The sequence below is a fragment of the Haemaphysalis longicornis genome, unplaced genomic scaffold (genome assembly GCF_048455015.1).
Source record: "Haemaphysalis longicornis isolate Haplotype H1 unplaced genomic scaffold, Haemaphysalis longicornis Haplotype H1 scaffold_1, whole genome shotgun sequence".
Lineage (NCBI taxonomy): Eukaryota > Metazoa > Arthropoda > Arachnida > Ixodida > Ixodidae > Haemaphysalis > Haemaphysalis longicornis.
Window position 1 is genome coordinate 157,635,755 of NW_027526203.1, and position 22,979 is coordinate 157,658,733.

General features: G+C 48.9%; 1 protein-coding gene across 2 annotated transcripts in view; it reads left to right on the plus strand.

Annotated features, from left to right (window-relative positions):
• The first annotated feature begins 2,289 nt into the window (after positions 1-2,289).
• Positions 2,290-22,979, plus strand: part of LOC144138393 (putative defense protein 3) — a 51,515-nt gene continuing 30,825 nt past the window's right edge. Inside the window, exons 1-4 of one of the 2 annotated variants that reach the window (XM_077670658.1) lie at positions 2,290-2,448; positions 4,997-5,221; positions 8,344-8,554; positions 9,353-9,462. In XM_077670658.1, the coding sequence (XP_077526784.1) occupies positions 5,017-5,221; positions 8,344-8,554; positions 9,353-9,416 (480 nt within the window). In that variant the 5' untranslated portion in view covers positions 2,290-2,448; positions 4,997-5,016 and the 3' untranslated portion in view covers positions 9,417-9,462. Of the gene's footprint in view, positions 2,449-4,996; positions 5,222-8,343; positions 8,555-9,352; positions 9,463-22,979 lie in introns of those variants that run through there. The other variant, XM_077670675.1, reaches the window with a different exon arrangement.

Below are 22,979 nucleotides of genomic sequence, written 5' to 3' on the forward strand. Positions count from 1 at the left end.
ACTGAATCGAAGAACTCAGCGTTGTTCAATTGAGCATAATATACCAGCTGAAGTCACGGTGTTTTCACCTTAGTACCCTGAGCAAAAGCGGGCCCGCGTGTGAGCATACCCGCATGTGAGCGTACCCGCGTGTGAACGTTCCCGTATGTGAGCGTACCCGCTTGCAGGCGTGCCCGCCTGTACGGACATGCCACGCCCACTTAACAGCGCGACCTCTCATGGTGGTCAGAGTGCGGCCTGACATCATGCCGGTGGCCGCTTATCCAAGCAACATGCTATTCGCAACCGTCAACACGCACTAGAAATGATTCATGACTGATCGTCTCCCGGTGCAATGGTTTCGAAAATAATTACGGCAATCATACCGCTACCCCCAACACCTTGCACTGCAATGAATAACAATACGGGTTGCCTAAAGTGCCCACAATGCTTTAACCGGTTTGCAAGGTTTCGGATTATCGCAACACGTCGATATAGTTGCTCACAGGTCTTCCGTTTGGCTCTCTGCGCTAGATGGAAGTCTTAATTTGTGCTTCAGGTGTCGCTATGCAAGTTCAATGCCATTGCAGGTTTATTTCTGCTGCATCAGCTGTTACTGGTTCTGTATCAAAATCCCCGTATACGGGAAGCTACTTCATCTCTAGAGACCGAATTCATGATTATCGGGATGGAAACGTCTCTACAGTTCCCCCTTTTCGCGTCCCCACCTACCAATGTGCAATGCCCTGATCGTAGAACTGTACCGTTGACCCGGTGCTTAGTTCGTTCAAGGCAGATAGGTGGGTTAAATGGCTGTTATTACTGTCGAACATATTGGAAGCACGAAGCAAACAAGGACGAAGAACAGAAAAGACCCAAACCGGGCTCTAGACTAACAAAGATAAGTTGAAATCCAGTGGTCGTCGCGCACTTTTTCTGCTCATCGTCCTTCTTGTTTCGATCTGCCAGAATGTTTCACTTTACCCGATAATTTTTTTTTTCTTGCGCAAATTCAGTGTTATCGTTATACTCAAACAGTCAACATCCGACGGTCTTAAGTTGAGTGCGGGGAAGGATACGCTTTTACGCTTGCATTAAAACGTTGTTTGGGGCCATCCACAGGTTAAAACACCGGATTTCTCGCGCCATGTGGTACGCGATGCTTGCCCCTTCACAAATGGCGTTATTGACTTCCTTGCATATTGCTTTATTTTCTTTGTTTTCGGGTTGTCTTTGGCTAGTGGCGCGTTTATGTCTCCCCCGTCATCCCCACGCGCATTCGTGCGTTATACATAAGCTTGCGTGTGTTTTTTTTCTTTTGTTTGGTTGGCTATTCGTTTATTTTTCTCCTAATTACTGTGAAGGAAGAATATTAAAAGAACAAAAAAACACACATAACAAGAATAAGCCGCAGTAGGAAACCGACCGCGCTTCCAACGGAGATAAGCCCGCGTTTCGTCGCTTTAATCACTAAATCAAGTGCATACAAAATAGCCTGTATTACGCTCGTAAAGACGCGTGCCACTTGCGCTTTCATTAACCACACGTGCTCATACTAGCACAGGTACTCATACACGGTACACATTTTCGTTTCTGTTGAATGGACCCGTTTATTTATATCAGGTTAATCGGGAAATAGCTGTAACAAGAAATCCCTGTCCACCTGTCTTTATAGATGTGACAGTTTTTTTTTTTTCAGTAAAAGAATCGCACTGTCTTGTATTACTGGCCTTCAAATACAAAATAAACACGCGTATAATAGCTTAGATGAGCTACTTGCTTTGATAGGAATTTGTGTGAGACCAGTCCGTAATTTGAGCTTTTCTCAAAAAATAAAACCAAATATTCCTTAGCTGCACCTCAAACTCCCCGCTGAATAAATCCGAGAGGATAAAATCGGGCTTCGCTTTTATAAACGATTACGTGGGAGACAGGGATGGGAAAAAAGAGTGAACTGTCATGGCGGTCTACTGCGCCACGTTCCGTTCATCCTACAGACGTCTCTGCTTTCTTCATTTCTTTCTGTATTCGGTTTTACTAGGGCGTTCTTTCAGGACATGAAGTGTTCCCCTACAGAAAAGTGTTTTTCACATGTAGTTTTCGGTCCATCGCGCAATAGCTTGAGGGGCGTAAACTATTGTCACCTTTTAAGCATATCTGGTAATGTATTTCTTCAGTAAAATGCAACTTGGAACAATAGATTCCTCACTAAAGACGATAGTCAGAGCCGACAACAATGCAAGGGGATTGCGTCGCCCTGTCCAAGCAATACGCAAAGAGTCTGTGTCGTGTTTCAATCAGCCCTGTGCAACGAGCTATCGGCTCTAGGCGCGGCATCAATGTGCTGGAAGCTATATGCGTGGGGAAAACGTCACACTCCTACTATCTATAAATACTAACCATATCCGGCAACAGCCATACCGTTGCGGCGGAGAAGAAGGCAGCTACACGGCTTGCATCGCGTGATCGGTGAGCACCCTGTTCAGCTTGCCCCAGCAGCGTTTTTGAGCAATTTACTTTGTTTGAAATAGTTGGAAATTCTTACCTGGTTAAAGAAAATGTCGCTCCATGTGTTTTTATACGTTGCAGTTCCTGCGCTAAACTAGAACGGTATAAATCCCGCAGGTTTGACACATTAACCTCCATTCGGTGGATAATTCTGCACAGGCAGGCTAGGCATAATAGCAGGCAGCGATTCCATTTAAATTATATCTTGTTAATTTATACTAAGGTCAATGCGTTATGCACCACACGTTAACGTTATAGTAAAGGGCAGATTAGTGCACTGTTAATGTTCGGTGCATCTTACCATTACCAATGCACAAAAAAAAAACATATCTGAGTCTGTTTCTCTGCGGGATACCGTAATCAATCATTTTCACCAAAGAAGCAAACTCGATCCACGGCCGCTCGATGGAAATAAGGCATGTTTCCATCGAGCGGCCGCGCTCGAGTTATCCAGTGTGCTATCAAAGAGTCCTATGCACTAAAGACTGCTCTTTAAAGAAAGCGCACATGTTAGGCTATGTTCGGACTACCGACACAAAAGCCATATCGTATGCTGTGGACGTAAAAATGGGGTTTTCCGCAGTTCCGCGCTGAGACGTGAAATGACGTCATTGTTTAAAGATATTACGACAGTTGCGACAACAGTATGTACCCGGCCATACTGCACATTGGGCATTTTACGTAAAACGTTAACGGTCGTTTTGGATTGTGGACGTGCACAAAGTGAGTTGTCGCTCTGCAATTGCAAATGCCACAGCTCCGTATAAATTTTTGGGCGCCAGTGGTAGCTCAACTGCATGACCGGTCTCTGTTTTTGTTCGTTTGTTTTTTATTACCTCTGCTTTTTCTGATTTACCCTTTTTATGACAAAGTCAATCCTAGGAGATTGACGGAAGGAAATACAATGATATTTTGTAAAAAAAATATCATACGAGTGAGCAGCGTTGAGGTTCAGGCTAATCAGTTTTTCAAGTTTACTTTATTTGGTGAATGGATTTTACCGCGACAAAACCAAACAACAATACCAACCTAGGTTGACGATTTTTCGCACGCTTTTGCAGAGCATGAATTTAGCAGCAATAACAGCAAGATCCCGAACAATGAGATTACAAGATCTCGAAGACAACGATTAATATAAACAAGAAGTGCCTGTGCGTGGGAAAAAGAGCTATCGGATCTGCCAGCGCACTCCGATGACCGGGGTAGCACATTATGGTGAGATGATAAGAAATGACAGAATCCAGGAATTTGCTTTTTCGACAAAGCGACCCTAGAAACTGGAGCCGCCGCTTCTCGTTCGGCTCGCTGATGCGAGCATACGGTAGCGTGAGATGCAGTGTTCGTGAACGAACATCAGATGCACGTTACTTGTGGGCATCTTGTTCAAGTTAACCATTTCGAGGGCTCGATATTTCAAAATAAAATTATGTGTATAGTTTGGCCGCAACGATTCGCAACCAGACTAAAATGAAGATTTTGTTGGATGTTGTTTTTTCATCCATGTGAGCCACCCATCAGAATTTGTACGCAGACTTGTATACAGCATCCGAGAACACACAAAAACAAACTGCGGCATTGGAAAGGGTTATTGCAGTCCGTGCAGAAACTCGCGCATTCTCAGTAGTCTAGCAGCAAAACTTCGAAAGTTATTCAATGAGCGCTCGCTCTTTTTCTAGCCGAGTTCTACGAATAAAGCTTTGCCTGTCTAAAGCTGTGGCGGATACTGAGTTGTTGCTGTTTCCCGTTAGTTTATCGTTAGTTGAAGCAGTAGAGAGGTTTAGCATAGCGGCTAGCGTACACCGCGGTGAGACGGGTGGGTACAGGACCCTACTGCGCATGCGCGTGCGGGTGCTGCTATGAAGGCCAACCCTCACCGGAACGAAAGCAGGGGCTCGCCGAGCCGCCCTTCACCGCGGAACGAATGCGGTCATACCCAGTCGGGTCCAGGTACTCGCCGCCCCTACCGTAGCGTGCACTAGCCGTTACGCTAAAGCTTTCTAGTGGCGTGTCCCTTTACAGAACCTTTCGTGTGTGCCCCGACACACTGCACGCTTTGCTTTTTTTGCGTCACAGCTTTCTCGTCCATCTTCAGCTCATTATTGTGCCTTAAAGTCGGACGGTATTTAACCCGACAACACTTTCAATTTTGCCCACAATTGAAACACAGACGCGCCGCTGCTATTGGGTATCGCTCCAATGACTTCGGGGTGACAGGGGAAGCTTCTGTTCTCTCACAAACGGGTTACATATAGCCAATCTGCTGGATAGAAGTTCACTCGACAGTGTTCGGCTTATCCCATGTGCACTACGCTTGGCCCGCGAAAATTCCTTCCGTTGCTCACGCCTTTCTTAACGCCTCGAAAGGTAACGTATCGTGTCAGTGTTAGACAGCGCCGTTATGATGGCCGTGTTTCAAGGGGCTATAGTAGCCGCCAAAATGTTAAAGAACGGCCACGATTCCCGTGCCCCTGTTAATTATTGCCGTTACGAATCATTGTTGTCCTTCCAGGTGTGTGAGCAGGAAAAATCATGGCTCGGCTCAGTTTGCCTCTGTTGGTGCTGCTGTCTTTGGCTGCTACTATGGCGTTTCCGGACGGGGCGCCGGAATTCACTTGTGACCCCTTCTTCGACTTGCGCCCCGTCCACGCTGAGACAGATGCCCTGGACGCCAAGAACTCTCCTTACCGGCTGGTCCAGGAGAAGATGGACTTTGAGGCCAACGATCGTGTCAAGGGTACGCCCTTAAAAAGCCTCCTGAGACCAGACATTCATTCAATTCAACCGGGGGTTTGTCCCTCGGAAGCTACCCCCTTACGGCCTACCACGCTTCCCATAGTAAACTGCTATCGAATAATTATACCAGCAGGGGATCTGTAATGTGTACCGATATCTAGGCTCTTGGTCATTTTCGCCATTCGCTTCCATGAGAGAAACAGCCCCACCGGTGGTAATCTAACCCTCTTCCTCGGGCTCAAAAGCAAACCACAGTCTTAAGGCCGTATTCTGAGTCCTCCTCCACTCCATTTACTACCAACACTCAGGTGAGGGGACGATTGCGTAATATTTATGCATGGGGTAAGTCATAATACCATGGTTAGCCACTGCGCCACCACGGTGGGCCGAGGCACACATATCTGAGCAGCTTCCCATCATAATCTTTCTTCGGTCTTTTGTTTGAGCACATTCGCTGAACGCTACATTTTGAGTAGCGGGTGGAGGGAGGGATGCCTTTCATGCTAAACAGCAATCAGCCTGGCAGCGAGCTTCTCTTCCTACTCCATACCTACATCCGAAAGGCGCAAATGAGCGAAAGAAGCGAACACACAAATACCCGTACAAACACTAACAAACGCAGATCAGCCCACAGAATCTGACAGAGGCACGAACGCACGCACAGCACACAGCAGTAGTAAAGTTAAGGCAAATGTAAGGCAACCTAATCAGGCCGGAGTCACGGAGAAATGACACCAAGGCCCTTGTAATCCGTGTCATCACGGCAGTCGGAGTGCCATCGACCAATGACGTCGCTAAGTTTCAGGGTTGCGTCAGCACGCAGTCCCAACGTTGCCTTCATTGCTAACTGTGCAGTGTCAAAACGGGGAAACACACACAAAGTATAGGTTCATTGTCCCCACGAACACCGCAAGCGTGACATTAAGGAGAACCAACTCGGCGCGTCTTGTGCATATAATGGTTGGTAAAAGCGACTGGATACGAATGGGGAGAACAATTGCTTCGTTACACTTTTCCAGTCCACACGGCATTCAGAAAGTGGCGGCAAGATCAATTCCATGCAGTGGCTGATACGTTTTGTATATGTCCGTCCATATTTGATAGTTGCAACTGCTGCGCCACAGGGTACGCAAGCGTCGCGGCATCACTTCCTGTGAATGAATGGAAATGATGTCGCTAGACTGGGAGGGATCCAGAACTGCGTACGGTAGTTGCATAGTTTTGATAACGGGTGTTAACGAACGCTCCACAGGTCCATAGGCTGACATAGTGGACAGCGGGATTTGCACCTCAGCTTAGGAACGACGCGCCAGATCAAGTGGTAAACAGTCCATAATTTCTTATGTGGAAGCCTCTGATCTCCATGTTTCATTGAAGGCGTTCTAATGTACATAATATCGTGATGTACACAGAATATCAGTATGAATATCTAAGTGGGTACTGCGCGCTTGGAAAGGGAAACAGCAGGGCCGGGACAAGACAAGGTACACTGATGCAGCGAAAAATACCAGCCGCTTTGCGAAGTGTAGGAATTGACATCCCGGACAGGAGGCTCCTGGAGGCGGCGAGCGAGCACAACGGGCTTCGGAGGGTGCAGTCCAGGGTGTTGGTCAGCTGGCGATGGCACGGCCACAAAGTTCAACAAACCAATTCGGCAGCTGGTCAATAGAACGTGTAACTGTGCTTTCTGTCACCTTCACATTCTTAAGAAGTTGTTAGCATCCTAAGAATTTCTGCAAATTAAACAGCCTCTATCAAACGTTACGTCAATATTTATTATTCATGTCTAGGCAACCAAGACGAAAGCCACAGGAGAAATTTTTCAACGGAGTTAAAATGGCCGTGTAAATTACTCGAGCTTATAGGGTTACAGAAATAACTGAACAGAAGTTTTTTGCGCGCATTTTCAAAGCGTTTCATTTTATCTGCGCAACCGAGGCTATTTTAGCTGGCATGTCCGGAACGCCGCATCACAAACACAGGGAAATGCTACTGTCACGAATACGAGTTTTGGTTCAACAAAGCATTGTACTGTTGCAACCAAGATGCAGCACCCAAAATTAAAACAAATTCACGATACATAAACAACAAATGGATTTGCCCAAAAATCGGCTTACTGAAGAACAATTGGTTTACTCCGCAACAATCGGTTTAGTAAAGGTCATACTTTTTAACACGAAAGTGTTTTATGCCTGGATCCACCATGATCTGACTAATGCCATATCCGTCACGGAAACGACATCGCCAGAAAAAGTTCTACTGACGCTGCTGCGCCGGGATTCGAGCCCGATTCTCTGTCGCCGCATCGGGAGTAGCCAGGTGCTTTACCCACTGCGCTATGAGCTGAAGCCGAGAGAAGTGTATGAACGCGCCATATATCCTTCCTATAATCTCGTGCATTTAGATGGCGCTGCTGTCTAAAATAGGTAAGCGAAGCAGTGCATCACGATGCTAATGAGCACATACAGTTAGCGCCAGCTGATCTCGTCGCAACGCAACCGTCTGCCGTACACTCCACGGAGCAGGAACGCAGTGGTCGCACATTTGCTATACGACGCGCCAGCAGGTCGTCGCTTACCAAGCACACCCACAAGACAGCAAAGCAAGTAATGTTCTTTCGCTGCTGCGGATCGTGAGTTCACCAAACAATTCACTAGCAACCCGCCCGGTTTCGTTCGCATGGTTTGCAAGCGCTTGTGGTTTCACCCGTGTTTTAAGCAGTGCTCCGGCGCGTGCAATCCAGTGTCTAATGTTGATGCGCCTGGCGGTGTCATACAAACGAAATACAAACAGCTAAATCTTCAAGTTCATGTCGGTTCAGAAAAAACATTCAACTCATCCTGTGAAGGCACATTTCCCTTCCGTGCTTTAGCGATTCCTATGAAAGAGTGATCAAGCACATTATTTTCTTTCCGTTAATTGTCCAGGCCACGTGAGACTAGGAAGTCGATTAAATAGGGTGCCAGATTTGCTCCTTCCTTAAATTTCCGAACATTAACATGCACTTAGCTAAACAATGACAGCATAAATGACAGAAAGCACGCTCACGCGAAATAGGTGTTCGCTTTGTGAAACGAACGACCTTGTAAGCCTTTGCTGAGCCTTTCCTCCTGCCTGGTGCAGTGACCCTGTACACTGTGGGAAAACCATTCCGTGGCTTCAAGGTGAAGTCGGTGGACGAGCACGGCCAGGAAGTGGGCCGCTTCGAGCCCGGTGCCCTATACAAGGCTCTGAGCGAATGTGCTGCCGCCACGCACGAGAGCAGGGCGGACAAGGAGCACGTCGAGATGCATTGGCTTGCACCGGCCGACAGGTCCGGACGAGTGCACTTCAAGTGAGTAGCGCCCGCCCTCGTCGCCTCGAGGCTCTCGCCGACAATGTTCGGTGAATTTAGCGTGTAGCGTATAGTTAAGGTGCTGTTGCAAGCCTCTCGCCTTGTATATAAAGAGCCGACGTAATTCTCAGCGAACACCGATATACCTGACCGATACTCTTGCATTCTATTTACTGCATGAGAGCACAGAATACTTGGTCATAATTAGCGCAACTGCTCCTGAGTATAGCTCACATTGTAATGGTGTAGCTCACCTGGCTTTGAGAAAACAGTTGTACTGGGGAAAATAGCTAAAACTACTTACACTAAGCAAGACAGCTGACGAGCTTCATTGGTGCTGATCCCGGATTTCGTAGTAGGACAATCTTTGCTTCTAGTGACGAAGTGGCGAAAGTCGAAACGGCCACTGCTCACAAGAAAAACAGCAATTATTCCCGAGCAAGGCCGGTGGCGTTGACTGTATTATAGTAAGGGAACAAACGTTCCTTGGGTAGCATAGAAACTATCCTTTGATAAAAACTTGGAGCCTTTCTAAAAGCGAACGTTGTCCTGCTGAACAGTTTTTAGATGTGGGAGTGCTTAGAATGTTTAAAACTGCAGCTTTATAGTTACCCACGCAGTTCAAACGTGCGTAAATTGATGTTATTTTTCGAACACATTGCCAGAAAGTTAAGCAGTTAAAAATCCACTCGTAGTATTGTAGTATTTATTTGGCTATTTCGTCCCGGCTTCAATGTACTCACGGTTAAGGGTTCATGTAACCGTTCTAAAGCATCTCTTGTTTTCATTTATTTTCAGAGCCACCGTGGTTCACAAGTACTTCGAGTTCTACATGAACCTGACCAGCGCACTCCAGCACTAACAAGACTTCAGTGCAATCGAATAAACTCTACTTCATTAACACACAATGTTTGTCTTGGCAGTATTTTCTGTTATAGAAGAGTTGGAAAAACTACTGGTATGTGATACTTCTGCCGTCGCCAAAACTTTTCAAGGGTTTTACCACTGAAGCTGCTCGCCTAATGGCTTTGAATCGGGTCGTAGTGGCGGACAATAGGTACATTTGCCACCTGGGTGCGTTTGTTGAAATTTTTAAAGAAAGGATTCTTTTTTTGCCGCCGCCAGAAAAAAAAATGAATCCCGGGCGATCTCCACTAACGTAAATCCTGGGGAGGGGCAAAGCATGCAGTGTATAAATGTATTCAAAAAATGTAAGTCCCTCTACTGCCACACAGCGCGCGTTGATTGGGCGGCGGAGAAGCGCCAGCGAGAGGAGGAATCGTGCGCTTGCTGAGGCGGTGGAGCCATGTCTTACGCTGAACCGGATGCAATTAAATGAAAGACAGACTGGCCGTAACTTGTCTTCATGTCATACGCCTCAACATACTAATAAGTATACGAAGAAGTAGCGCGAGGCTTTGGAAAGCGAATGTCCCGGTGTGTTCTTTCAGTTAGCGTTACTTTCCAGCGCGAGGCGTTGCAAATAGAGTTTCCCGGTGTTTTAGTACCGTGACTACATTAGACGACAGGAGACGCCGACAGTCCGAGCCCCTTCGCCCCTAAAAACGAGAGCACGTGCAGCCTGGGAAGAGGGAAGGGCAGCGAAGCTGGCCATCAGGCTGGAATTGCTCTGTGGGGGTGTAGCTATACAGGGGATTGGCTATAATAGATTAAAAGGACAGTGACCCGATCTCTATGTAACAAACTAAGGACACCCATTATTGTTGGGTAGAGACATTGATGTTTTATTATGCGTGGCTACGCTAATCACAGCGCAAGCTCTAATGCGCCGCACAGCTAGCCAGCAAGGAGCGCGCCGTATTGCGCAATGGCAAGGGGAGATAGACGCCACGCGAGGAGACACGGCTAAGCAAAGCGACGGCAGGGATGAAGAAGAGCATAATGTGGGGCTGTAACCATACTCCGTCCGTAGGTGGCTGTAGTTCACTGCGCAACAAACAATGCGAGAAAGTCAGGTTGCAAAGACCGAGCTTACACTAATCTCCTGATAGTGGGCGTAACATCTAAATACAAATGAGGAGCTTTGTTTCGAAGTGTTTCAAATCCACTTGAATATAATTTCATCAACAAAGAAGAATTTGTTAAAGCACGTGAATGCAACACTACCAAAGCTACCTCGCACTAGCTGACATGGAAAACATATGTAATATGATCTTTGACGGCGTAGCCGTTAGGCCTGGTAAACAATTTTCGCTTGTTTCTGAAACCCTGTTCAGGAGGACCTGAATCAATTGAAAAAAAAAAAGCTGCTAAAATGCAGTGCTGTGAAGGCATTTTTTCTAAGCTAATGTAGAATATCAAAACAGGAAGATCCTAAGGACTTTATATTCTGTTAGGAGTTTATTTCATACTCCCATCACACGCCTGTAAATAAAGCCTTTGTAGGGGTTAGAGGAACTCTGTCAGGCCACCGGTGCATTTACTCCGAAACTCCTCTTGCTGATACGAGAAAAAGGAGTTTTTCCATTTCAATTTCAACTTGAATACCATTCCCGTATTCGAGTTTAACCTCGTGGGGCACGTCGTTAGTTGGCCTTTAAGAGAAACCGCATTTTAAGGATATATAAAGGCATGCAAATATACATACATCTGCAAGTTGGTTGCCAAGTTACGACGAGCGCTGCCGTCAGAACACACCGCCGTTTAACCAATTCTGATTTGCCCACCACATCAATACACCCACCCGAAATTATCGCATATAGTCTCATTCGGCTTGTAAGGAGCCGACGGTGGTGATGTTTGCTGACGGTGGTGAGCTGATGTTGTAAGGAGCTGACGGTGGATGCCGTACTTCCAATTTGGCTGTGACGTCGACATAACAAACCGGCATTCTTACGTACACACTGGTCTATCTGGCCGGTGAGAAGGAAAGCTGCAGTGATGGGCTCACGACCGATTCACCCGTTCCCTTTGGCTGCGACCTATACCGACTGGAAGGAATGCTCTGCGGAGTTCATTGGACTTTAAAGTCTTCGCGTTCACAACATATTAGAAGTTCTTAGCGGTCTTGGGATTTTTTTTGGCTCCTACGTTTGCGTGCTCTGTCGCAATACTAGCTGACCGGGAAAATCCCATTGTGTCAAAAGAAGCGTGCCAGATGAATGTTCAACCCAAACTCCGACTTCGTGCTGCAAGTCCGAGGTAGGGCACTCTGGAGGGTGTGCTGATGACCCGACCGTGGGAGTACGCGAAAATGTGAAAATACAACAGTGAGGCTTATCGGCCTCTGGACTGTGAAGTTTGCGCATCATCGCCACGCTTCTGCGATGCCGTAATTTTCTGCTGCAGCAGAAACCGCAGGACACGTAAATTCGGTCAAAATGGGATGAGGGGGAATGCACGCAATTGCCTCATAGAAGCAGCTGCCACTTTATATAATGCAGATATGATATACACTACGTTTTTTCTACACATCCATTTTACAAGCACGTGATTTATGCGCATGCGCAAGAGCGTGTCTACCTGAGGTACCTTTAGCTGTGTTTGCAACACAGTCAAGGAAAACGTGCGTTATTGTGCTCTGTCTCGTTATGATTATTGTGTGCTTCCCGTTGTGGCTCCAAAAACACGCTGAGTAGTCCCGCACCATTAAAAAACGCGAGCTTCTTGTTGGGGTAGTACGCATCCGTACACTCCGTACCTATACATATGTGCACGTAATTACGAGCGCGTACTCTAGAGAACTTGACTACTTACGAGCACATCATTATACGCATGAGGACGTGCTCATGCAAATGCTACATCACTTCGAGTACTCAGCAGCAAATATATCTTTCGTACGTACGACTACCCCTTGAATTTGATTGCTCGGCAGCCCACATAAGAATGGGCCCTGCCATTAGAATGTAATCTTCAGCAACAACTCTATCTGTACCCACGTCTTCTAAGCCCTAACGTGTCCTAGTGCAACGGAACCTAACCGAACAAACCAACATTACCTAAACTAAGCTAACCTAACCAAACCTATTGTAACCCAAACTGACCCAACCCCACGTAACTCTACCTAAGAAAGCTCAACTACTCCAAACTTAACCTATCTTCAACCCACGGAGCAAGAAAAAGACAAGAGAAGAAACGAAGCTTGCTAACACGGCTCCATAGCCTCACAAGCGCTCGTTATAGGATAGGCTAGCGGCATCTGCCGCGGGTGAAGAAATTGCCCGTCAGCCCCGATCGGCATTTCACTGCGCAGGCACGGACGAAAGTTTTAGCAGTTTTAGCACTCCAGATGCTCCGTGTTGTACGTGCGTACCGTGTTGACCGGGACCCGTTTGGGCATAGAGTTTCTTAATAAGTATACTAGAGAGGAAACTGCGCCTCGTAAGCCATGTCGTCGTGGGGGTTCATGGGAAGACCCCCTTGGGCTTGGCATGACAATTGGATTCTTAAGCGGTTTTGGGGATTTGCTTTCTGCACTATGCATTAACACGTTTACGAGCTACAAGGAAGCCAAAAACCTCCCCTTTCTGTGGTAGCCGTGTTCAGTGAAACAGCAGGCAATCCCTGATCGCACCTGACGTTTCTCATGCCGCCGCGAAATTTGTAGCCGACGAAACGAAGAAACAAAACGTACTTCGACGAAGACAAGATACGGCAGATACGGGTGCTTGTATGCGTCCTATCTTGTCATTGTCCACGACTGTTTAACGCCACGTTTTCTTTTTAAATGCGGAGTATTTCTTAGGCTCGCCTGGTCCTCCGTCGTTGATGGCGGCGCCGTCCACACGCTCACTCCGCAGGTGCGCGTCTCACCCCCGTACCCTCCTCGCTCTCAGCAATAGCTGCGGCGGTGCGGGGGAGCGCGTCTGCGCGCGCATGCGCCGTAGCTATCCCGTACCCTCCTCGCTCTCAGCAACAGCTGCGGTGGTGCGGGAGGAGCGCGTCTGCGCGCGCATGCGCCGTAGCTACCCCGTGCGCCTCGTTGCTCTCAACAACAGCTGCGGCGGTGCGGCAGGTAGAGCGCGTGTGTGCGCGCATCCGCAGTAGTTACCCCGTGCACTCCGTCGCGTTCAGCAGCAACAGCGGCAGGTGTACACGTGATAGCGGCGTGCTAGCGGCGTGCCAGCTGCGTGATAACGGCCCGGGGGGGGGGGGGGGGGGGTCGTGGAAAGGTCGCGCGCTTGTGTACGGAAGTGTGCGCATGCGCGTCTCTCTCCCGTACTCCTCCCCCTCTACTGCGCGCGCTGTGTATATAAGCGGCGGAGCGCGCGCTCGGAATTCAGTCAACTGCGATCCTTGGTTGATGCTCGATCCACGTTACTCGTGTCCCACCACGGAGCTCCGTCGTTGACATACGCAAGGACGAGTGGTTGGTCGAGTACATGGGGACCCGCCACGGCCTGCACTGCATCTCCACCACCTCCAACAACAACAAACAACCCACCACCATCCACGGCAGTTGCATCGACCTCGTCTTCACCAGTTACTCCAACGCACGACCGCTGCTCAAAGATCCCTTGACAGTCCACTTTAGCGACCATAAAGCAGTCGTTCTCTCGGTCCATTAGAACGACAGCACCAACGAATAAAAGAAATAATAATGACCACAGTACCTTCACCTGTCCTTCCTGAGTCCCAAAATCACGAAACATTACATAAGAATAATAAAGACGAAACCCTCCCCACATCCGAACGGTAACCACAAACTACCCAATTACGCAACGTTCACGCAATACAATCACCCCTATGCGACGCATTTACTCGAGTTCCCCCCGTGGGAAGATGTGGGCGGGCGGCTTTTTTCTTCTTAAACTAGCTGGCGGTGGCGGTGCACCGGTTCACCACGAAGGCAACGTTTTCATAGGCACGCTCAAAAAACTTTCGAAACTCTTCAAACAACTTATTTTTTGAAACAATTGTAAACTTAATAAAATCACAGTCTCTAATGAGTTACCACCCACATATTAACATTGTTAATTAACATTGTTAACATTGTTAAAATTAACAAATATTAACTACAACCTTGGCCTGCGGGAAAGCAGGCACAACGGTTCCGGAAAATACGCTTTCTTCTTTTTTCCATAGTTTTAAAACAGCCTGTTTTTTATTTCCCACTTACATAATTGGACACCATTCTTCGTGTTTTTGTGGCACTTTGTTTAAATTTGCGGTCACTAAAACGTTTCAATTCAAGCCAATGATGAAACTAAGGCGAGCGCGATGTATAATGGCGGTCCATGACGACACAGACGACCTTGATGTGACCCGCATAGACGCTAACGCCAGATTCCTCTCTAGTGTATAATGTAGGAAACTCTATGCGTTTGGGCACATGTGCTTTTGGAGGGTTAGGGGGGGACTAGTTCCGCGGGCCCGACCTCGCTATGCCGGGCAATTCGTTAAGGTGGACTGCGTCCTCTACGCCGTGCCTGCGCGCGCAGGCGCAGTCGGGTGCCGGTCAACAGGGTAACTAACTACAGGACATACGAATCAAAAGGAGTGCTAAAATTCCCAATTTCGTCCGTCAGGTGCAGCTACCCTCTCCTTCGCCGTCCCAGCTACGATGCTATGCAGTCCTTGGGCGCTATTGCAGAAGGCCCGAGTTGCGCCTACTCCCGAGTTTCTAGAATCTAGGGTTATGAAAGCTCTGACAGTGGAGCATGCGATACACCTCAATCGAAACCGCCGGAATAGCTCGCAGCATGCCTGGCATATAGACCGCGCTGTATTGGGTCCGCTAACGTTGATAAAGTACGCCTAGTGGTATCTTCCGCAAGCAGCACCATCTGAAATCGATCTCCAATACTCATTCCCTTGCATAAACTAGATGACCCCCCAACTACTCCGAAATTCCCAGTCTAGCTGTTGGCCAGGCCCGGCGCTGGGTGGTCCGTTTTTCTCGGTGGTGTATTCTTCCATAGAAATATTTTTGCTACGCGGCTTGAGGGTAGACCAAGCGCAGCTCTGAGCAAAGCAAGTAATCACAGGTGTTTACAGTAGCGAACGGAATGCGCCCTGCTCCCGACCATCAAATATGGCTTTTTTTACGGCTTAGTTGAGTGTGCACGGCGGGCGCTTATCAGAAATCGTTGCGTGTCAACAGCGTGTTTAAGCATTGGCGAATGCGTTTTAGAGGTTGAAGTTGTGTCATTTGCCATTGACTGTATTTTTGCGATGTATGAAGGAGGCTCCTGTGGGAAAATCGTGTTGTCTCGGCCTCTCCTATCGGCTCGCGCAAGAGTGAACTCCAGTTCTGACCGAACACCCCCGCGACTGTTGCCCTTTTGGATGAAGGTGTCCAGGGGGCTTCATTTTTGTTTGCTGCTAAGTTCAGGTCACTGCTAGCGGGCATCAAATGACAACTTCGTAGCTAAGACGCTAGGAACACACAAAGTGGACGCCATTGGTCGGTGTGGCATTGGTTGCCACGCCTCGCCCACGGATGGGCTGGGTGTGCTAGACTGATATTAGAACTCGGAGGAAACTCGGGCATGGTTTTGCACGGCCGAGTTGAACTCGGGACGCCTGTTTCAGCCGCTGCTGCGGCGTGGTTTATTTTTATGGTCGCCGTAGCAGGCATATTTCTACTCCGACAGGTATTTTAAGCGAATGATGAATTTCGAGCTCGTTTTTATCTCTCGAAAAGTGCAGTGCATTGGTTGGCGGTCGTCTGGCGACAGAACCCCGTTTGCGACGACTTATAGGCGGATTTCGTTCTATGACCATCGAGCGGCAAGTGCGTGCATTGCGGGTTTATGCTGCGTGCAGCCTCTACAGAAGGGTTGGTGGCTACCACACCATCGACCGCAACCAGTAAACCGTCAGCTGGTGTGGGCGCAATATGATCGCTGGAGACGTGTTTCCCTGACATCGTCTTTATTTTAAGTGATTTAGCGTACATGGCATCCGCAGGTTTCTACAGCGCGTCTATCTGTGTGCAGCCGGAGCGTGCGCTTTAGTTATCGTCTGCTCGCAAAATACTTTCGAACGAGGCGTTGCATGACCATGCGTTTTGTTTATCGTCAGCGCGGCAGTTTCCCTCCGTGGGTTGCGTGACTCGCCTTTCATCTAACCGGTTTGTGTGCGAAAAGCGAAAGAAAAAAAAAAAAAACGAGTGAACCGTGAACCCCAAATGAACAGCGAGCCTTCGCATGAATGTGCAGAGAACTGTGTAAACAGTGAGCATCGGCTGAACTGCTCTTTCCCCTGCCTTTTTACCTCTCTTGACCCAGTGCATCTGGCCTCCTTACCTCAATAAAACAATTCTCTCTCGGTTTCTTGTGACAATGTTATTGGCAGGATAGCTTAAACGTATTACATATACTGTCAAAGAGACAGTCGACGCACAGATAGCCGGTTGAGGCTGTTTATTCGCAGGGGTGAAGCCGATAGGAGAAGGAGGAGGAGGAGGAATTGCAGGTGGAGAAGGCGGAGCGAGAAGAGGAAAACCTCATTGTGAGCCTGGTGATAGGCGCAATAGGCTCAAGTCCGAGCGTTGAGATAACCCAGCTGGTTTCTCGCGCGTGCAACTTCTGGGGTTCACCTTCTTCACCTCGCACGTCTTTGGCGCATATCACCGCGTCAGGATTGGACATAATCCCACCTTCCTCTTCCACATGGTTGATGCCGGTATGGTTCATACCGCGGTGCTTGATGGCCTGTTGCATCTGTTCATTATCCTCGCTACAATACAATCAACGGCACATATATATTCTCAGAGGCAATATTTACAAATCTCAGCGGGTTTTGTTCAGCTTCACCGTCGTATGGCAGGAAGCAGAGAAAGGAAAGCGAGTAAAGGGGAGGAGGAGGAGGAGGAATAACATTTATTTTTAAGGGAAAGGGGAGGGGGAAAGGAGAGTGGCTGGTGGCCTCAGTCCAGGCCTCCTGCAGGCTCCCCAGCAGCCCTCGCCCGGGAGATCAGGTACTCCTGATCCTCGAGCTGGAAGCTGGTCAGCCTGTGCTCCCACTGCTCCAATGTAGGTGATGGAATTGGGTTGGGATGTTTGGCGCACTCCTATACTAGGTGATAGGTGGTGTTTGGTGTATTGCATGTTGTGCAGTTGTAGGGAAAAGCAGTTGGTGAAATATGATGCAGAATTGCCATGTTGTAGGAAGTCTGTGTTTGGATTCACCAGATTCGAGAGTCTTGTGTATTGAGTGATGGGTGAGGAGGAGGGTAAAGGAGGCGCTCCCGGCGATAATGATATAAGATGTCCGTGTATGTTTTTGGGACTGACTGGCTGGGCGAGGCGATTGGAGGTGTGTCGTCGGCCTCCCTTGGGAATGCCCGGTGTAAAATGTCGCGGGCAGCGGCGTGAGCCGCCTCATTCCACGGGAGGGAGGCATGACCAGGCGTCCAAACAATGTGAATGGTCGGGAGAGTTTTGGCGTGTTTTAGTAGTGTGAGCGCGTGCAGAGATATTCGTCCTGATAGGTAATGCCGGCACGCCTGTTGAGAGTCAGTAATGACTGTAATAATTTGCTTTTTGCTGGAGGTGGCCGCTAGGGCGAAGGCTGTTTCTTCTGCGACATCGGTGTCGGTTGTTCGGACTGTTGCAGCTGAGATTGATGTCCCTTCGGAACCCACGACCACTGCAACGTGGGCCTGGCGGTGGGGATTTCTTGCGACGTCTGTATAATATACATCCGGGTTGTCGGTGAATTTATTGATTAAGTATCTTATTCTCGCCTGTCTTCTCCCTGTGTTGTATTCCGGGTGCATGTGTCTTGGAATGGGGGCTACTTTTATGTTGGTTCGTATGTTTAATGGGATCCGGGTAGGCGCGTTAGATGGTGCAGGGATGGGGTAGCCCAGTTTGTCCAGAACCACCCGGCCCGTTGGAATTAGAGCAAGTCGATTTAGTTGGCTTGCTCGTTGCGCTTCCAGAATTTCGCTCAAAGTGTTGTAAAGTCCAAGCTTGAGTAGGTTGTCTGTAGGTGTAAAGGCTGGAAGTCCCAGGGCCAGCTTATACGATTTCCGAATTAGGGCATCTATTTTAGAGTGTTCCTTGGGGCGCAGTTGGACGTATGGGGTGCCGTAGGCGATGCGGCTGGTCAGAAGTGCCTGGACGATGCAGCAGGTGTCCTGTTCTTTAAGAACGCTCTGCTGGGTGCAGATCCGTCGGATTACGTGCATCAACTGCATGACCGTGGTGTTAAGTTGTGGTAGTAAGTCGGTACCGGAGCCGTCTGCATGAAATGGCACTCCCAAAATGCGAAGTGATGTGACTTGAGGTACCGGGCTGGACGCGATGCTGACGGTTGGGTCGGGCGTTGGGTTGGGTGGTCTACCTCGTGTGCGTGCCCGAAGAACCAGTAAAGCTGACTTGGTGGGGGCGCACGCAAGGCCCCGTCTTTCCAAGTACTCCGTCACGCAGTCTATGGCCTGTTGAAGCCTGTCCTGCTGTTCTCCAGCTGATCCCGTGTTCGTCCAGATTGTAAGATCATCGGCGTAAAAGGCGTGATGTAGTTCGGGGATCTCTGAAAGCTGGGAAGGCAGTTGAAGCAGGGCAATATTAAATAGTAAGGGAGAAATAACGGAGCCTTGAGGCGTGCCTTTCGAAGGTGTTGAGAATGTGACCGTTTGTATTGGACCCAGTCGAATTTTAGCGGTACGACCTGACAGGAACGCTCGTACAAAGTTGTACGTCGCTTCTCCGCAGTTGGTGTCTCGGAGTCCTTGGAGGATCGCTTCGTGGGTGACGTTGTCGAAGGCGCCTTGAACGTCTAAAGCCAGGATGGTACTGGGGGTGGTTTTGCTGAGGTTGTCTATAATTTGTTCTTTCAGCTGCAGCAATACGTCCTGGGTAGACAGATGGGCGCGGAATCCGAACATTGTGTGAGGGTAGAGGTTATTATCGTCAAGATGTTCTGTCAGTCTACGGTTCACCAGGTGTTCGAAGAGCTTTCCAAGGCATGATGTAAGCGAGATTGGTCGAAGGTTTTCAATGCTGATTCGTTTGTGAGGTTTCGGAATTAGAGTTATGTCGGCGAGCCTCCACTGTGGTGGTAGGGTGCCGGCTAGCCAATGTTTGTTGAAAAGTGCCAGGATGGACTCCTGCGTGTCTTCGTTCAGGTTTCGTAGAAGTTTATTGGTAATTCTGTCCTTGCCTGGCGTGGTGTTACGGGTCAGACGCTCAAGTGCCCCCTGTAGCTCTTGCATTGTAAAATGGGCGTCCATGCATGCGTTCGGCTCGCCTTGGTACGGAGGGTGATTTTGTTGCCGCTGTTCTGTGCCGAATAGTTTGTTCTGTATAGTTCACAATAATTGGTCCGGTGGGTTTGGGTGGTTATGCACCAGGCGTTGGATCTGCTGCTGCGTCGTGGTCTTGGATGGTTTTGAGCCCAGTAGATGTCGTAGTATTTTCCACGTTCTTTTAGTGCTCAACGTGCCACTTAATTCACTACAAAATGTTCTCCAATTTTGCTTTTGCAGTGTTAAGGCATACTCTGCTGCCTCTTTGGTAATTCGAGCTATTTTTAGTTTTAGTTTTCGGTTGGTTTTTCTGGTTTTCCAGCGTTTGATTAGTCCTCTGCGAGCAGCCCATAGATGGTCGACGTGAGTGTCAATAACCGGTGTTTGAGTAGTCAAAGTCACAGTTTTGGTGAGGCTTTGTATCACTTCCTCTATCTTTGCTGTCCAAAGTTCAAGATTTTCTTCTACAGGTGGTAAATCAGTCAAATCTTGCCGAACCACGGGCCAGTCTGTGAGCTTGGCTTGTCCTAGGCCGCGGCGTAGGGTGCCGTGAGCCAGCGTCAGGGTGACGATATAGTGGTCGCTCCCAAGATTGTCCGGTAGCCGTTGCCAATCAAATTGGGTGACATGTCGTACAAATGTAAGATCTGGAATGGTGTCCCTTGACACACTTGTTCCCAGTCTCGTAGGATAGGTAAGGTCGTTGCAAAGCACAAGCTGGAAATTTTGTGTTGCTTGTAGCAACGCCGTTCCCTTCTTAGTTGCCTGTGGGTAGCCCCAGGAGTGATGAGGTGCGTTGAAATCCCCAAGGAACACTAAGGGGTTTGGGCCTGCCTTCTTGATTGCCTCCGCCAGAAGTAGGTCGATCTCCGTAAGGGGTTGGTTCGGTGGGCTGTATATGTTAAGGATGAATAGACTCCGCTGGCCAGGCTTCACCGGAATGATTTCTATGAAGGTATGAGCGATGGGTGAGGCGATTAAATGCTCTTGGGCCGTCAAATCTTTATTAACTAACACCGCCATTCTGTGACTGCGATCACTCGAGTACGTTTCATACCCACGCAAGGTAGGTTGTGGCGTATCCGTTTCCTGAAGAACGAGAATTTCTGGAGGCGATGCCTGGATGTAGTTTTCTAATTGGGCTTTTTTACTTCGGAATGACCGGCAGTTCCATTGGTAGATTTTTATTTCATTTAATTTCCCCGCCATTCATCAGGAGTAAATTATGATGACGGTGGAGAGTCGCTAGCGTACTGCATCATCGGAGACTGCTGGGAGCCATCTTGGCGTGGCTTTTTGTGGGCTTTTTCAATGGTGGTCTCCAACTGGGTAATTCGAGATTGTAGCGACGGGAGTAATATTTCTTGAGGTGACCGGTTTTCTAATGCTGACAGCCGCGACGCGATTTGGTTGATGAGACCGAGCATGTTTTCAGTAGTTTCAGAGATTAGCTTGTTGAGGACCTGGGTGGACTCTGTTATGAGGATCACAACTTTTGGCAGCACCTTTTCTTCCATGAATGTCTGGGCTGGCTCTGGGACGGGTGGTGGGCTAGGTTGGCGCTGTATGGAGGTTTCCAACGCCTCTATCCTCTTTTGAAAGTCGACGTTTTGTTGTTTAATCTCCTTGAGTAGTTGTGTGAGTTCGGATGCCGGTTGTGTGTGTGGTGGTTGTGTGTCGGGCGTTATGACTGGGAGAGGGGGAAACTCTGGAGCAGCGGGAGCATTAGAAACTATAGCTGACCAGCTTACCTTCTGCGCTGTTGTTCCTTGAGCAGCGGTGTGACGGGCCGTCGAAGCTTTTGGGATCGTTGGGATTAACCTCTTCGGGCAGTCCTTCCCAGCGGTGGAGTGGGCCAGATTACACAGTTTGCATGTTGGTGCACACTGATGGTCACTGGCTGGGTTATCTAGTCCACAGTCAATGCACTTTGGTCGGTCCGGGTTTGGGCACACGTCTTGTCGGTGGCCGAGTTCTCCGCACAAGCAACACACTTGCACAGAACGTCGGAATAGGCGGCATCGTTACAGAAGGCTTCCCACTTTAACGTAAAATGGGACGTGTGGACCTTGAAAAGTCAGTAGGGCCGAGGTGGTTCGACCCATGAGGCGTGCGTGCAGGAGCAAAGGCTTGTTGGCTTGCAGCATATCCTGTAGCGTCTCAGTGTTCACTTCCGGATCAAGGCCGTGGATGACTCCCCTGCTTGTGTTCGGTGGGGGCTTCATGTACGGTTGGACTTCGTAGTCCGCTGCTCCAAGCCTGAGGGACTGGATTGCGCTTAGCGTGATGGCTTGTTCAGGATCCGGGGTGCAAGCAACAATTAGGTTGTTGGGGCTTTGTACTTGGACGACTACGTTTTCGTAGAAGTCTTGCAGTGGAATTTGGCTCGCCGCGGCAATGCTGTGAGAAATAGCTCTCGGTGACCACGCTGAAACGTTCAGTCCAGTTCTCGGGTGGTACACGATCGTGTATTGATCTTTCGGTAGCCGAGGCGGTGGGTTTCGAGCTGTGGTGGTCTTCGCAGTAGCGTTAGCTTGCCTGTTCGGTGATTGCGACGCAGTTGACTTCTTGCGAAGCACAGGGATCCAGGGATTGTCAGGTGGGCGCGTGCGCCCGCTCAGCGGATCTATGTCCACGTCGGCGCAAACAGGCGGTGAGCTTGAAGCACGTGCACTGACCTGGTTGTCTGGAACGCAAGCTCGAGCTGCGCTCGAGCTCGCGCCGCCGGGGCTCGTAGCCAGCTCTACAAAGTAGGCCCAGCTCGGTTGGTGAAGCCTCGGATCTTCTGATGGTAGTCTCTAGATGAATTCTGGGAGTAGCTGGATAATTTTGGTGTCCAAAGAGAGCTCGTGACTTCCGCTAGCCGATACTAATTAGATTTTGGCTGGATGAACTCGAGGTTCGCTGATTGAGCGACATAAACGGCAGCCGAAACAGAGCTGTGCTGCTCGTGTCAGCCCCCTGGTGGCGACCCCCGAGTAAAGGGGAGAGCTGAGAAATAAAGTAACCGCGTGACGCCGGAGGGAGTGTAAGCGGGAGTGGGAAGGACGCGAACGAAGAAAGGGCTGTGAGGGGATTAAACTATATGTAAAAAACACACTGTGGATAGGTTTGTCGAACAAGAGCGGTGAAGTGCAAAAAGAAATAAAGTAGACAAATCTGAAATGTTTTTGTCCGTGTTACTATTCCTTCCTTCGTAGCACATGGCCACTTGTGGGATTGGCCCGCAAATAGGAGCTTTGTGGAGCTAATGTGCCCGGATCGCAA